Source organism: Sarcophilus harrisii, chromosome 2, assembly GCF_902635505.1.
Source record: "Sarcophilus harrisii chromosome 2, mSarHar1.11, whole genome shotgun sequence".
In the NCBI taxonomy this organism is placed as follows: domain Eukaryota; kingdom Metazoa; phylum Chordata; class Mammalia; order Dasyuromorphia; family Dasyuridae; genus Sarcophilus; species Sarcophilus harrisii.
In genome coordinates, this window is record NC_045427.1 from 416,774,024 (window position 1) to 416,790,926 (window position 16,903).

Below are 16,903 nucleotides of genomic sequence, written 5' to 3' on the forward strand. Positions count from 1 at the left end.
TACAGTAAAATGGAGGAGAAGAAAGGCAAAAATGTCATTTCATTTATCAAAGTAAAACTGTCTTAATATCAATTTACTGAATGCAGATGGACAGGAAGAAGTTACAGGAACAAAACTGGGGAACACTACTGACAAGAAACTCTGCTACAACTCTGCTTGCTGTTTAGAGCAAGCTTACAATTTTCCATATTAACTACCAGAACACAAGTAACACAAGCCAACTCAGTGATCTTTCTGACCTTCAGGTAAATGATTAAATGTACTCAAAAGTAGGAATAAAAATTCAACTTTTAGTCATAGAAAAAACAGTTATAACAATGACCCAGGAATGAAGTTATCAGGAAAAATGAGAGATTAAAAACTGTAAAAAGATGAAAATATGAGAGCATTAAAGGTTATATTAGACTATTTGTTAAAATTCAGGAATAACAAAATGATGTTCTATCCCAGAGTTATTCAAGAAGGAAAAAAAAAAGAGATGCAATACTGACATCTAGTGTCTTTCTAACATTGCATAACACTGCAAAAAGAATACAAAAACCTAATGATACAGAAGGTTGTCAGGATATTCAACCTGTTCCCCTTTAAGAATACAGTTTTGGATGACCAAACAGCTTGGATACATACTCTTCCTGTAGGATCCATGATCTTGTTAACTTTTTCTTTCCAAAGTCATTTATTCTCTTCAAACATTTTCTATAAGCCCTTTCCTAGAGAGTCTGTTTGTCAATCAATAGCTAAACATGACTTGAAAGTCCTATTTTTAAAAATTTCTGAATCTTAAAATATTTCTTTACAGCCAATTTCTCTCTCACCCTAAAATTTTTGCAAAATTTTCACAGATTTTGTTTTCTTTGTTTCCTGAAGACTCCCTACTTTTCAGAACTTTGTTATTCTATCATTTCTACAATTTTCCATTTAGGAGGCCCAAGTGTGGCCTCTTCTCATTAAAGCTACATCTTCAATGGTGAGTATTTGATAGTTAAAATGCTTCCTTCCTCTGTGGAAATCTCAAAAAGAAAGATCCAGAGAAGGTACAGAAAGTTATACGCATTTTACCTATTTCTTTAATGTTCTATCCCAACCCCAAGTTAAATGAAATTCTGACTCCTACTGTCATTTACAGAATATTAGAGCTGGACGGGGTTTCAGAGATCAAACTAATCCAAATTCCAACATTATGCAGATTTTAAAAAATGGAAATACAAAAATTTACCTAAGATTATTCATCAAAGAGATAAGAGCTATTCCAATTCCAAGTCCTATGCTGTTCCTCTATATTACAGCCCATGAAACTTTTCTGTTTTTTGAGCTAGAGAACTTTGAAGGAGTCACTAGCCCTTGAACACTTTTACAGCTATTCTAAAGATTATTGCTCAATTCTTGACGTCAAACTAAGAAAACTGGAACTGATCTGCTCTCCTCAGCATTCAAGTGCCTAGCATTTTTCAAGCCAGAAATGTGAATGACAACAAATTATTAAGTGTTGACTACCGTGGAGTTAATTTATTCCTTTAAAGGGATATCTCTGGATTGCACAGTAATATCAACTAAAATTTATTTTATTGTATCTAAACTTCCCTTCTGGAAGGAAAAAAAAAAGATCTTCTAGCAATGGCTAGATGACCACTTGTTGAACATATTGTAGAGGAATCTTAATCAGATATAGTTTCAGATATAGGCTTGATGACCTCTTAAATCCCTTCTAACCCTCAGGTTCTATGATTCTATAGTATCCAGAGAAATCTGAAAACAAGATTTGAAGGAACAAGATTTCTTTTCCTTTCTAGGAATCTTTCCTGACTCCACAAAGCAAGCTGGTAAAGGCAAGGACTCTCAAAGAAGTGACAAGTCCCATTAATTTAAAAATACTAGGTTTCTAGTCCCTATTAATGAACAAAGCAATAGGTTAATATTAACCTATATTACTAGTTGTTCTGCAGGTAAATCACCTCTGTTCCCGACATTCCTGTTCCTTACCTGATGGTGACTGGTTGTTGGTTCTTCCTCCAACAAAGGCTTTTCTTTCAAACTCTGCAATGGGCTCTTGGGGGGATTCTTACTTTTTCGGCGCCATGTGGTTGTCCTTGTTTCTTTCCTTGGTTCTATGTCATTTCCTATCTCTTTTGTGATAGCTTCATTTACTCCTTTGGCTTGCCTTCCATCATGGTCCTTTTGTAGCAGGGAAGAGCTAGGTAATATTGGCTTTCCAAACTCTCTCTTCTGAACAAGTTGTCTCTGAGCCAATTTCAGGCTTTTCTGATAAACTTCTAGCTGACATAGAATAACCTTAGTGTATTGGTTAGGGTCCACTCCAATAGGACAGAACGGGATGCCCCAATAATAGTGTACAGTGCCTTCAATTTCCTCTTGTATATTCTTAACATCAACTGAGCTAGGGAGGCAGCGTTGAGATGTCTTCTTTCCTTTCCCTTTTGTAGCCATGAAAGAACCACAACCCAGTCTAATGTGTTCTTTAGGCTGCTTACACTTGGTATCCTCAGCCCTCTGGCTGGTTTCACTGTCAAAAAAGCTCTTATTGTCAAGAATTGGATCCTTGAGTTTATCCCCAGTTCCTGAACTGCCAGTGACTGGCTGTGTTTCCAAGTTTCCAGTGTTATCTAAACACTTCTCTCTACCTTCAACCTCCTCTTCTTGGTTAACACCTGAGTTTCCAAACAATTTCCGAGGTACCAACTGCCATGTTCCTAGAGGAACTCGAGAAAAAGTAGGACTCAGAACAAACTTTTTTTTAATAGGAGGACTTGATAAATTATCACTAGAGTCACTTAACACGGGTGAGCAAGATGCTTCACTGGATTTAAGTGAAAGTTGGTTCTTTTCTTGAGATAAAATTATGCTTGATAATAATGAGCTTTCAACTATTTCTTGACTTAACCTCTTCAGCATCACCAGAGGGCTTTTGGGTATTTCTGTCTGTTCAGACTGAGATCTCTGTGACAGGGATGCAACAGATGAGCGTGGAGATTCAGGACAAGGAAACAAGCGTTCAATAGTCTCAGAAATCACTGGTTTCTCTTGGTGGTGTTGTGCAGATATCCCAGTGAACAAAGGTACAGAGCTCGTGGCAGAAGAATCAGAAAGCTGGCAACTCTGAAACAAGTTACCCCACCCACCATAAAATTATTAACGTAGATACATTGAGGAGCAATTAAAAAAAAAAAAAAAAAAAAAGGATACTGCTCCTATAAATAAGTACTTCCTTTCCAACATCTGGAAGCTCAATCTTTTTTTTTTAAATAACCAGTATTAACTGACATAAATAATGACTTAGGAATGCTGTTATTTTCAACTACAGTCGTTAGCTTTTCATCTGTGTTTACTCACTAAAATTTATATCCATGCACTAAGAATACAGATTTATATGAATATAATTTAGATCTTCAGAAAAACTGCCAAATTTTATTTTTAATCCATATATTTCATCCTACCTTCTGGTCTCTTCTAACAATTTTTACTCTACTTTCCCAAAGGAGAATGCTACTCTGTGTCCTCTTCTTTTTAGTCCTTTGTAACCAAATGCCATTATTTTAAGAGTAAGGATATCTAATCATTTTATAGGTTGCAAAGGACTTTCTTTATAACAACCCTGTGAAGCATGGACTTCTTAAACCCACTTAACAAAAAAGGAAAAAGAGGCTTAGAGAAGTTAAATTACTTGCTTCGAGTCTCACAACTAGTAAGTACCAGGGTTTACATTTGAAGCCAGATCATTTAGTTCCAAGTCCATCAATTTTTCCTTTCTATGATACCACATTAAAGTAGAAAAGTACTTTTTATGAATTACTGAGTGTTATTCTTCCACGACAACCTAAAAAAAAATCTACAGAGTAAATGCTTTCATATAAAAATTAGCATTCAAATAAAGCTTACCCCAGTGCTTCATAGATTTTTTTTCATGGGGATTTATAAAACCCTCGTTATTTTAGGTTATACTGTAAAATACGGAAATAATACTCTTTCTAGTCACAAGTCTGTGACTGAGGGAGTGAAAGAATGTAGCTAAACAACCCCACCAAAACTTTTAAAGAAATATAATTACATTCAGGCTCTCAGCAATGGCCTTCCTTAAGAGCTCCTCCTCTTCTTCCACCTGGTCATTCACTTGCTGTGCTTCCTGTTCACTCATTTTCAGAGCCAAAGCAAACTGCTCATCTTCTGTCATCTCTGAGAAGGAAAAAAATCATATATTTATGTGAATAGAAAGAATGGAATCACAGATTAGTAGGAGCTAGAGAAGACCTCAGGGATCATCTAATCTAATTCAGCATAAATACTACAATTTTTCCTCAGTCTAGAATTCTATTCTGGGCCTTTTAATTTTCCAGACTTGGATTTCTCCACTATATCATGTTCTACATTTGCACAGGTTAAAGTTTTCAAGCCCTCCATAATTGCCTTACCACAACATGAACTTGATCCTGAGTTCTCAAAAACTAAGGTCCCTGAGTTGTGAACTGATCCAACCATTCTAGATCTATGTCCAAAAGGCTATCAAATTGTGCATATCCTGTGATCCAGCAGTGTCTCTACTGGGTCTGCAACCCAAAAGAATTCATTCAAAAAAAGGGAAAAGGACCGATGTGTGCAAAAAAAAAAAAATAATAAAAATAAAAATCAGCCTTTTTTGTAGTGGCAAGGAACTGGAAACTGAGTGGATGCCCCTCAGTTGGGGAATGGCTGAATAAGTTATAGTATGTGAATGTTACAGAATATTATTGTACTACAGAAATCAGCAAGATGATTCAGAAACACCTGGAGAGACCTACATGAATTGATGCTGAATGAAGTGAGTAGAATCAGGAGATCATTATACACAGCAACAAGAAGATTATATGATCTTTTCAACACTCAGTTGATCCAGGCCAATTCCAATAGAGTAGTGATAGAGAGAGCCATCTCTGCATCCAGCAAGAAGGCTGTGGGGACTGAAATGTGGATCACAACATAGTATTTTCATCTTTTCTGCTGTTGTTTTGATTGCATTTTTTTTTCCCCTTTCGATCTGATTTTTCTTGTGCAACAAGATAATTGTGGAAATACATATAGAAGAATTGCACATGTTTAACATATATTGGATTACTTTTGATCTAGGGAAAAAGGTAGGGGTAAATGAGGGAGAAAAATTTGAAACACAAGATTTTGCAAGGGTAAATGTTGAAAAAGTCTTTGCATGTATTTTGAAAAAAGCTATTATTAAAACAAATAAACAAACAAACAAACAAACCTATTTCCCTGTTGCACAAGCAAAGCTGGAAATATTTCAACTAAAATCCTGGAGATAAAGCCTCTATGTCACTGAAAGACCCTTTCTAACTAATTTTGAAAAGATTTATCACCAAAGTTTTAGGTTTTTCAATCAAAATACTTCAAAGGAAGACATCATTAATGCATAATGCATATATTCTTTCCCTCTAATGATGCAAACTGCAACTTAACAATGCCTTTCTGTTCTGAAATTTCATTCATCCTATATGTTCACTACAGAGGAAGGAAAAAAATCAGCTAGGTGGTGCAGCAGACCTGAAAATAGAGGGATTAGAGTTCAAATCCTGTCTCAGACATTTATTAGTTATGTAACCCCTGTTATCAGTAACTTTTAGTCTTAGTAACTAGTTTAGACTTTATTTAGGAAAAAGTTTGGAGTTATTAAAATAACTATAATTTCTTAAAGATATCCAACCTACTCTACTGAGGACCTTCTATTCTAGATCCAAATTATTGTCCAATACAATGAATGTCCAATATAAATATACTGGATAATCTCTGTAGGCTTTTCTTCCTATTGCATAATCATAGTTACTTTTCATCCACTTGTTTTTTTCTTGTGTGGTTACATAGGGCAAACTCTCTTGAATGATAACATATCTCACTGAATGAATTTCATTTAGAAGGTTCTGCAATGTTCCAGGATTTCAAGAAATCAGCACAGTCATTTACAAACAAGAACACCTGGAAAAATTCATGATTCACAGAGAATACAGCTTTTATATGAATTGAATTGGCATTCTACTACATCCACCATAATACCAAGAATAGCTCTGGTGAACATACATCTGGTTTTATCCCTTGTTTCATAGCATTGCTGAATGTAGTTTACTCTACTAGTCTAACTTTCAACATATCTTGTATTATTCCGACACATGCGTGAGAGACCCTTATCAGTGAATAAACACTGAGGAAGCATTAAGCTCTATCAAAACAATCAATAAACAATCAAAATAAATCACTGAACAAAAAGTGTAGCAGGATTTTGTGTCCCTTATACCATTTGGTCCATTGTTATTGAAAAGATATGATTTACTCTAAAGTATAATCTTTTCTAGTGCCCTTATGAAGGATACCCTCAATTTGTGTTTCTATTTTGTTCAGTCCTTATAAGATCCCATTTTGGGATTTTCTTGGCAAAGATACTGGAGTGGTTTGCATTTTCTTTTCTAGTTCATTTCATAGAACTAAGACAGAGGGTTAACTTGCCCAAAGTCATAAGATAGTAAATATCTGAGGCCAACTGAATTCAGGAAGATGAATATTCCTGATCCCAAGCGCCCAGTGCTTTATCTAGCCACCCAGATGCTCTATCAATTTATGTGTAAAGTCACATAGAAATGTTAAAAAAATATAAAAGTACAAATGTGAGTCAGTAGTAAGTAGTGGGTATTTTATTGGCTGTTGGTTTTTAACAATAAGGTTCAAAATGATTAGGTTGGAGGGGTACCTTTAGTGTCTTCCTCCCTTCCATAAACTTTGGGAATCAATTCCCCACTCCTCACCAACTTTAAAACTTTTACATTCAACACGAATCCCCTTTATGGACCTCCTTGGTATAGTACAGTTGGTTTTTCTGTCTTTGTTCTCCTCAGTGCCGTATTTACTTCTTTCAGTAACACAATCCAGAATATATGATAGATTCTAAATGTGATGGTTCCATCATCATTCATCATGAAGATAATTTTATATAAAAATTCTTAAGAATCTTCTATTTTACATGTTTGTCATCCTTTCAATTTCATTCTTAAATGTTTTAGAGATGATATTGCTTAAACAAGTCATTTACTAAAATTTACTGAAGTTCTTTTTCTCTCCACTATTTCTTGTTTTGTTTTGGTTTTTTTTTTGGGGGGAGGCAATGCTGCTCATAATTAATTGCCCACTACTCAGTGGCCTTGGTTCCCTTCTTTTGCTTGCCAAGAAGATCAAATGCTAGTGACTGATACAGTTTCTAGGTACTTCTGTTTTCCTCATTGTGGCAACAGATTTCCACCAGTTAAACGTCTGTATGAAATTACTATAATTGATGTTGATGTTCTTTATTTCCCACTCTTCAGGGGCAATAACTTACTCATGTTACGATGGAGTTGTTTTAATTGCATGTGGCATCTTTATTTTTTCATCTAGTTTTGATCTTTGATCCAACAAATCTACAAATTTGGCCCCACACAAGAGTTAGGAACACATACTTCTCCATTCTTTGCAGAGATAGGGAGCTATGGGTTTAGAATAACTGTCAAACATAGCTGGTCTGTTACTGGTTTTGCTAAAGTGCTTTTTTCCTCTCTTTTTAAAATCCTGTTACAAAGGGCATTTTGCTGGGTACTTTAGAGGGAAGGACATACTTGGAATTAAAGATGATATAAGAAAATTGTTATCAATAAAAGGAAAAGCAGAAAGAACTGTTAAAAACAACAACAAACAAACAAATTAATGGTATGATGGTACATAGTCAACTAATTTACGAATTAATCCCATATCAGTAACAAGTTGCTTCTCAGTTATCAAAACTTAATTTCATTTTTGGAGACATTATGTATTTCTTTTCATATTCAATCTGATAATTCTTTTATTAAAAGTGTTCATTCAGATGTGTAATCTATATATGTCGTTAGCCAATATTATTCCTTACTCCTAAAACCATATTTTTTAACCATATTTAACTACACCCATCTTTCATCATAGTCACCACATATAGAAGTATATGATTTAATTTTAAGAGTTCTCCATAGAATTTCTACATCTTCTATTTTACAATTGATGAGCACAGGAGCCATCACTGCACATGGAATCAACATTCTTTTTTTATAGTGTTATTAATAGTGAGATTGTCAAGATTCACACAATTTAATCTTTTTAGTAAATCTACTCTTTTGCATCTAAACAAATATCACACATTCTAACAGCTGGTAGTTTAATATCTTAAAAATTGTGATTCTTAGCCTTCCAATATTCTGACATTAAAGTAGGGGTAAAAAAAAAAAAAAAGTCTGAGGTCTATTTTATGCTTTTCTTTGTATAATGGGCTGCTATGGCCAAAGATTTCATTTCCAAGTAGCCAATCTATTAAATGTGAGACAGTTTAAACAAGGTTGATCCTCAAAAAGTAAACTGCTGCAAGGATTGTGGCCAAAGTTAGTTCTATTTTGTTTGTTTTTTAACATAGTAGCATTTGTCCAGCTTATGCACCAATGGCTTGGTTGAAGAAAACTCAAGTTCACCTCTTTACCATGATAATATACTTATTGAAATTTGATCACAACAAATCATCTACTAAGCACACATAGAATTTGATCATCATTATTGTTGGGGGGAGGATCCTTCAATTAATTTATCTAAAATTAATTATGTCCCTTTTGTACATCTATCTTGTAATATGGACCTTTAATAATCTTATTCTAATCACTAATTTGCACATGACAGCTACAAATGAGCACTATTACAATTTTAAAATAAAATCACATTCTGAATTTAAACAATTAATTAAGGCAAAGGGACTTGGAGAGGGAAAAAAATTATTTTCCAAAATAATAAATTTATACAAGAAAGTGAATTGGCATTTTCCATAGACATCATTTCCCTATTGCCATAGTATACATGTATATACCACACATACATGTGTATATACACACAAATGTGTGCATATCCAACCTAAATTTCTCTCCTGAACTACAATTTCTGAATCACCAATAGCCTAATGGGTAAATTCCATTAAGATATTCCATAGGAATCTCTTCCGATCTTTATAAAATATATAACCATATTTTCCCCAAAACTCGTTCTACCTCCAAATCTCCTTATTTCCATTGAGGGTACCATCATTCTTCAACATCACTCAGGTTTCTGACAACTTTTCTTTCTTTCTCACTCTCCATATGCTATCACTTGTTAAGCTTGGTCAATTCTGCCCTACAGTTTTTCTCATATACAACTCCTTTTCACTATTCCCTCAGACTATAGCCTAATTCAAGTTCTTATCAATTCTCATTTAAATTACTTTAATAGAATCCTAATTGGTCTCCTCCTTTCTAATTTCTCCCCTCTCCAAGCCATCCTTTGGACTGTCAAAATCATTTTCCCCAAATATCGATCTGCTCTTGCCACTACCATTTCCAAACTCTGGCCATCATACTCAACTCCCTCTCCCTTACTAGAAAATTTTGGATTTTGCTCTTGGGATGCCTGGTTTTGATAGGCAACTCATTTTTTTTTCATCTTTAGTATTTTATTTTCCTCCCAATTGCATGTAAGAACACAACATTTGGTTTTGTTTTGTTTTTAGGTTTTGAATTCCATATTATTGTTCTGTAAGACACGACCAACAGGATGACTTCAGAGAGACCTGGAGAGACTTACATGAATTGATGCTAAGTGAAATGAGCAGAACCAGAAGATCATTATACACAGAAACAACAAGATTATATACGTTGATCAATTCTGATGGACATGGCACTCTTCAAGAATGAAATGATTCAGACCAGTTCCAATTGTTTAATGATAATGATAGCCCATCTACACCCAGAGAGAGAACTGTAGGAACTGAGTTTGGTTCACAACATAGCATTTTCACTCTTTTTGTTGTCATTTGCTTGCATTTTATTTTGTTTCTCTTTTTTTTCTGGTTTGATTTGATTTTTCTTGTGTGGCAAGATAACTATAAATATTAGGCATATATTGGATTTAACATATATTTCTTTTATTATTATCATTATTATTATAGCTTTTTATTCACAAGATATATACATGGATAATTTTTCAGCATTGACAATTGCAAAACCTTTGTTCCAATTTTTCCCCTCCTTCCCCCCATCCCCTCCCCCAGATGGCAGGATGACCAATACATTAACATATATTTCTACCATGTTTAATAAATATTGGACTACTTGCCATCTAGGGGAAAAGATGGAGGAAAGGAGAGAAAAATTGGGACATGGGTTTTGCAAGGGCTAATGTTGAATAATTATCCAGGCAGATGTTTTGAAAAAGAAAAAGCTTTAATTAAAAAAAAAACAAACCTTAGAGTTACCTACAAGTGGAAAAAAAAGTTCTAAATTCAAAATATTATTTCCCCTCCCTTCCTAAGGCAATAAAACACTTTGATATAGATTACATATGTGTAATCATGTAAAACATTTCCCTATTAGTCATTTTGTAGAAGCAAACTTGAAAGAGAGGGAAGAATGAAAGGAAGAGACAAAAATAGTATGTTTCAGTCTGTATTCAGATATCATCAATTCTTTCTCTGGAGATGAATAGCATTTTTCATCATGAGTCCATCATCACTTAAGTCATTCACAATTCTTCACCATACAATATTGCTGTTTTTGTGTAAAATGTTCTCTTGGTTCTGTTCACTTTACTCTGTATCAATTTATGTAAGTCCTGGATTTTCTGAAATCATCCTGCTCATCATTAATTACAGAACAATAACATTCCATTACAATCATATATCACAACTTGTTCAGCCATTCTCCAATCTTTTCGATTTCCAATACTTAGCACTACCAAAAAGAAAAAAAGAACTATTATAAATATTTTTTGCAAAAGTAGTTTCTTTTCTTTTTTAAAAAATCTCTTTGAGATACCAACCTATTGCTTGGTCAAAAGATATGCAGTTTATAGCCTTTCAAATATTAGTTCCAAATTGCTCTCCAGAATGGTTGATCAGTTCAGAATTACACCATTAGTACCTCAGTTTTTCAATTTTCTCACATCTTATCTGATAGGGTGAGCTGGTACCTCAGAATTATTTTAATTTGAATTTCTCTAATCAAAAGTGATTTAGAACATTTCTTCGTTTGACTACAGTTTGCTTTGATTTCTCTGACCTATCTGTTCACATCCTTTGACCATTCATCAATTGGGGAATGACTTGTGTATTCAGGCAAATTTTATCTAGCATCACTTCCTGGCCACCATTTCCAAACCATACTATCATTTCTATCTCTTACCTCTTTACAACCCTTTTCAGTTCCCCCTTAACAGTATCTTAGAATACTTAGAATAAGAATGTAAGCTTCTTAAGGACAGATATTATTTTGCTTGCTTGTATTTATCAGTCAGCAATACTTACCAAGTACTACAGAGAATACAAAGAAAGGCAAGAATGCATTTCTTGCTCTCATGGAATTAATATTCTAATAGGAAAACAATACATAAATAACAACTTAGATACAAAATATATATAGTGTTTAGGAAATTATATCAGAAGGAAAGGAGTGGCAGATGAGAGAAGCCAGGAAAAGCCTCCTGGAGAAAGTAGGATTTGAGCTGAGTAATGAAGACAAAGAAGCTAGGATTTAGCGCCAAAAGGTGGAAAAGCATTAAAACCATGGGGGACAGTCAGTAAAAATGCTATAGCTAGAAAACTAATGTAAAAACACACCAGAAATTAAATCAGTGTTCAGGAGATTATGAAAGAAATTCATATATATAGGTGAGGGTTGTACAAGTTCAACTCAGCCATCCTACTAAGTATGAAATTCTGAAATCCTGTGACACTGAAATGCTTTTGTTTTATTTCTTGACCAACAGGAATTGGTTGATTATATTTTGATTAGCGATGAGTTATTTTCTTTGGGTTTGCAAGGGAAAGTGACTTGAAAATTTTTTTGAAGCACCAAGGCATATAATGAAGATGGTTTTAGTAAAAGAACAAACAAACAAACAAGAAAATATTAAATATTTACTATATGCCAAACACTGGGTACATACTGTTCCTGCCCCCAAGAAGCTTACATTCTATGGAAAAGACAAGGGATACATAAGCATAAATATAAGACAAAATAGGTAGAGAACAGAGCCTTTATTAAATTCTTATCATATGCCAGGCATTGCATTAAGTGCTAGACCTCAAATTAGTTTCTGTGCATCAAGTATAATCCATCTACCATTCAAAGTCCAAAATGATTTTTCTAAAGTACAGATCTAATTATATAATCATCAAAACACAAACTCCAATATCTCCTTATTATCTTTAAGAGCAACTATAATATTTTCCATTTGGCATTTAAATCACTTCACAATCTGGTCTTTTCCTTCATTTCTATTATTGCTTTCTCTTTAAGGGCTCTACAATCCAGTAATACCTTCTCAAAACTCCAAACATTTTTTGCTAGATGTCAACCAAACCTAGAATTCTCTTCTTCCTTATTTCTATCTTCGGGCTTCCTTGGAGTGCTTCAGAGACTAAAAATCCCATTTTCTGCAAGAAACTTTTCTTAATCTCAATTCTAATATTTTTCCTCTGAGATTACTTCCAATTTACTCTACATATCTTGCAAGTAATAGCTGTTTGCATGTGTTCCCCACCATTAGAATATAAGCTACTTGTATCCAGAATGCTTAGCACAGTGTCTGAAGAATCTAATAAATGCTTGTTACTGATTTTTGCTCTACTTTCTGCCCTAAGGGGCCAGGAAAAACAAGTATAATCCCTCTTTCACAAGACAGTTTTCAAATTCCAGAGGCTGCCCACTTTATTCAAACCTCCTCAAGACTAAATGTTCTCAGTTCTTTTCAACTAATACTAACTAAATAGAAGATGATTTATATGGGAACTACTGGAAACTATCAACAAGTAATTGGCATGGCTGTCCTGCTCCTGCCACTTGTTCAATTACAGCAGAGGTGTCCAATGTCTGGCAAATATCAAACTGCCCAGGGCCAGATTAAAATGCAATTGGGAAACATATTAACATTATCTACATTCTATTGTATTTTTATTTATTTTTGCCAAAATTATTTCTGAGTTCACAAAGGCCAATTAAATGGTCCATTTCTGAGTCTGACACCACTGGACTAGAGTGTTGTAAGCAAGTTGTTCCAGAGCTTTCAATTACTACCTCTTTTGAAAATTAATGGCCATGGTGTGGTACATTAACATAATAGATTACATTTTTACTGTAAGAACTGAATATGACTTTAACATATTTAACATGTATTGGTCAACCTGCCATCTGGGGGAGGGGGCGGGGGAAAGGAGGAAAAATTGGAACAGAAGGTTTGGCAATTGTCAATGCTGTAAAATTACCTATGCATATAACTTGTAAATAAAAAGCTATAATAAAAAAAAAGAACCAAATATGAAGAGTTCATAGGAGCAACAAAAAGAAAGGAAACTTAACACTGTGAATTTATAGCCAAATTTTCTCCCAAACAAAACATGAGAAAGTATACCTCACTGCTCCCTTCTTTCTGGAGGGTCAAAGGAAGGGATAGTACACGATAGCTATGAAATACTGCATATACCATGTAACTAGACTGGCTAATTCTGCCATTTTTAATATTCATTTTTATTCTTTACTACAAGAGATGACTCTCTAAGGTAGGGTAAGGAAAGGGGTTTTTTTTGGAAATAAAACACTATAAAAACAAAAGCCATCAATAAAACAATTTTTTAAAAATACTAGGCAGAGAGATAATCCATCTTCATTATTAAGGACAATGGAAGGCAGTGGCTGAATTTCTTTTGATGATTTTCTATTCCTTCAGTTAAGAGAAATATCATATTCCAACTCATCATCAGAGATACAAGTTGAAGGATGCCAGTGTCTAATATAGTGCACAGAACAATGTTTACAGTGATGATCAAGTGATCTAGACATGGTTAAATGATGTTTAGCACATTCAGTTTAGTTTGAAAAAGCAGGAAAGTATGTAATAAAGATTTCTGTCCAAACTGGTTAAAATGAAAACGAAATTGGGAAGCTTAAGGGAACAAAATTTCAAGCAGATTGACAATTTGATTCTGTAAAACATCTTTTCTTAAAAGTTCTAGAGAGCACCAACGCACAACCTGAGACTTATCATTATTAAAATCATGGAGGCAGCAGAACAGAGAAGAAAAAGCATTGACACTACCAGAATACTGGATTTCAAACACCAGTTGTGATGCCAGCATGTATGACCATCAGCAACTCATTTATTAATGTCTGAGTCTTAGTTAATCTGTAAAAGAAGGATAATACTCAAAACTACCTTATCTCTCAGGAGTTGTAAAGAAAACACTTTTAAAACCCTACAACAGAGATACAAATTATTATAATACATCCCTTGGAAAATGAACATTAGTTTGCATACAGTCTTATTTTGCATGCCAGAGAAACATTAGATCCCTCTGTTACTCATAATGGCTCAAAACCAGACCTGTGATTTCATTGGTATAGAGCAGGGTTTCTTAAACTTTTCCCCACTCACAATCCCTTTTCATCCATGAAATTTTTACATGATACCAGGTATATGAATACATAAAATAAAATTATATAAACCAAGTACTTGCTAATAAATCAGTTTCATGACCCCTACATTCAATTATGTGACCCCATATGGGGTTACAAACCTCAGTTTAAGAAGCTGGGATATAGAAAATGTCCTCTGCCAATGCAGGTTGACATGGTCTCTTCTACCTACAGTCTCAAGAGTACTGCTTTGAGCAAAGCTTCTTAAATTGTGGGTCATTACCCACATGGGGTCACATAACTGAATGTGGGAGTTAGGAAATTATGATTTATTATCAGTAAATATATGACTTTTATGCCTTTTTATATACTTATATGCCCCAGGTCACATAAAAAATTTCTTGGGCAAAAAGGGGTAAGTGGAAAAAATTTAAGAAACTCTGGCTTAGAGTAGTAATGAGAGGTTTAGCACCTCTTCCTAAGCCACAGAGAGCCATACAGGTAAGAAACAACTATCTGGAACTTCTTGCTCTGAGGTGCTCTTATCTATTACTTTACATTTCTTTTCATTCATAAAATAGCTATAAATATTACTTTCCATGAAGACTTATGATACTATTATATACTAATAATTTTATCACATTCCATACTTAAACAAGATGATAAAGCTGGATCTAGTCATCAAGTCCAAATGTCTCATTAAAATAAAAAAATGGAGGCTTTGAGAATAGATGTAATTTAGTAGATGCTTAATAAATTATGTTGACTGGGTGTTGTCCAATTACATGCTGCCCAAGTACATTTGAACTTTCATTTGAAAACTGAGCATGAAATTTGAAACAATGAAATATTTTGAAACTTGAACTTTTCAAATTCAGTGTTTCTTTTCTAGTATGCCATACTCTCTCTGAAATATTATGTGTCAGAGAGATTTAAAAAGCAGTTATGCTCACCTTCCCTCCTTCTCCAGATATCAATTTCCTTATCTGTAATAATCTATCTTAACTAACTTGCCAGCTACAGAAGGATCACATTAACCACCTGAAAAACAGTTTCAAAGCAATATAAACATGAGGTATAAACGAGGCCATACTCTTTATCCCAACAATAAATAGCCTATAGAGAAGAAAAAACATTCAGCAACTTATTCCCATCAGTTCACACAATTTAATCAAAAGTGATGCAAGGTTATGCTCTAGGCCATCACAACAAAGGAAGCAATCAAGACATGTTTTACCCTTAATTCTCAAGTGTTCAGGAACTTAAAAGGTAGTGTAAGAAGTATTTATAGCAATCTCACCTGGAAGTATGCACCCTAAAGGGAAATGCCAGACAGAATTCACCCTCAGAAACTAGAAGGATTGGTATTGACTCCTCTACATAGTATCTTATAATTCTGCTTATCTGTCTCATCTTTCCAAAGCATGTGTGTATGTACATAACTTGGGAGAGGTTGCTATGACCAATCATAATTTATGAGGCACAAGGACTCAAGATGTTCTGTTAGTTTCCCTCTGCTATGTGGACAGACTAAGACTCTGGAATACAAAACTAGATGTTTCATATATCAGCAAGTCCTACAGACAGTGCCCATACATCAAACGGTGATGCCAGCTCAAATTTGAAGTTCACTATGCCTATGGGGCAAATTATTGGATAAGCTCCAAGGTCATTCATCTGTACCCCCATCTCCTCATCTGAGCTCACTGCTCTTACCACTCACTACAGAACATCACACTAATTCCCACTACAGCATTTTACAGATGTATCCAATTGAACAAGATAAACTCCCTTTCACCCAATTTTTTTCCCCCTTCATCTCCTTCAAAAATATTTCTTCTGATAAAATAAATGCTTTATACAACCTACTAAGATTTAGTGATGATACATTACAGCAGTATAATAATGATCTAACAATGAAAAAAAATATGACCATTTTACCCAGGATTTCTGAATCTTTGCTGTCAGGAAAACACTAACAATTAATTCAAATTGTATCATTTTTACTTATATAAATATTTTTATTTCAAAACATTGACAAACAAGGTAAGGGAAACATCTGTTTAGATTTTGTGTTCTATTTTATCCTGCCTAAATAAAATATCTCGCCTACAGGCTCCAACAAACAAGTGATGGCACAGACTTGGAAATAGCTTTGATTACAACTAAGAGTCAATAAGAAAACATCAAACTTACAGAGGCAAATGAAAATACACAAAAATATCTACTATGAACATTGAAAAATAGGCTTTTTTGAATCAAGATATTATCTGCAATAAACAGGAGAGTATGAATAAGGCCTAAACAGGCTTTTTTATAAAATTAGTATTAAACAAAATAAAGATTAGCACTGATAATGAAAAGTGTTAAACAAAAAGGGTATTGAACTTAGAGTTAAGACCTGGGTGCAAGTTATGGTACTGTCACTTAGT

At 34.1% G+C, this 16,903-nt stretch overlaps 1 protein-coding gene across 2 annotated transcripts in view; it reads right to left on the minus strand.

Moving 5' to 3' along the window:
- The window catches only part of UIMC1 (ubiquitin interaction motif containing 1), a 123,450-nt gene that overhangs the window by 65,144 nt on the left and 41,403 nt on the right, over window positions 1-16,903 (minus strand). For both annotated transcript variants that reach the window (XM_012552973.3, XM_023506547.2), the window contains exons 4-5: window positions 4,064-4,188; window positions 1,981-3,114 (exon numbers count right to left, since the gene is read on the minus strand). In XM_012552973.3, the coding sequence (XP_012408427.1) occupies window positions 1,981-3,114; window positions 4,064-4,188 (1,259 nt within the window). The remainder of the gene's footprint in view (window positions 1-1,980; window positions 3,115-4,063; window positions 4,189-16,903) is intronic.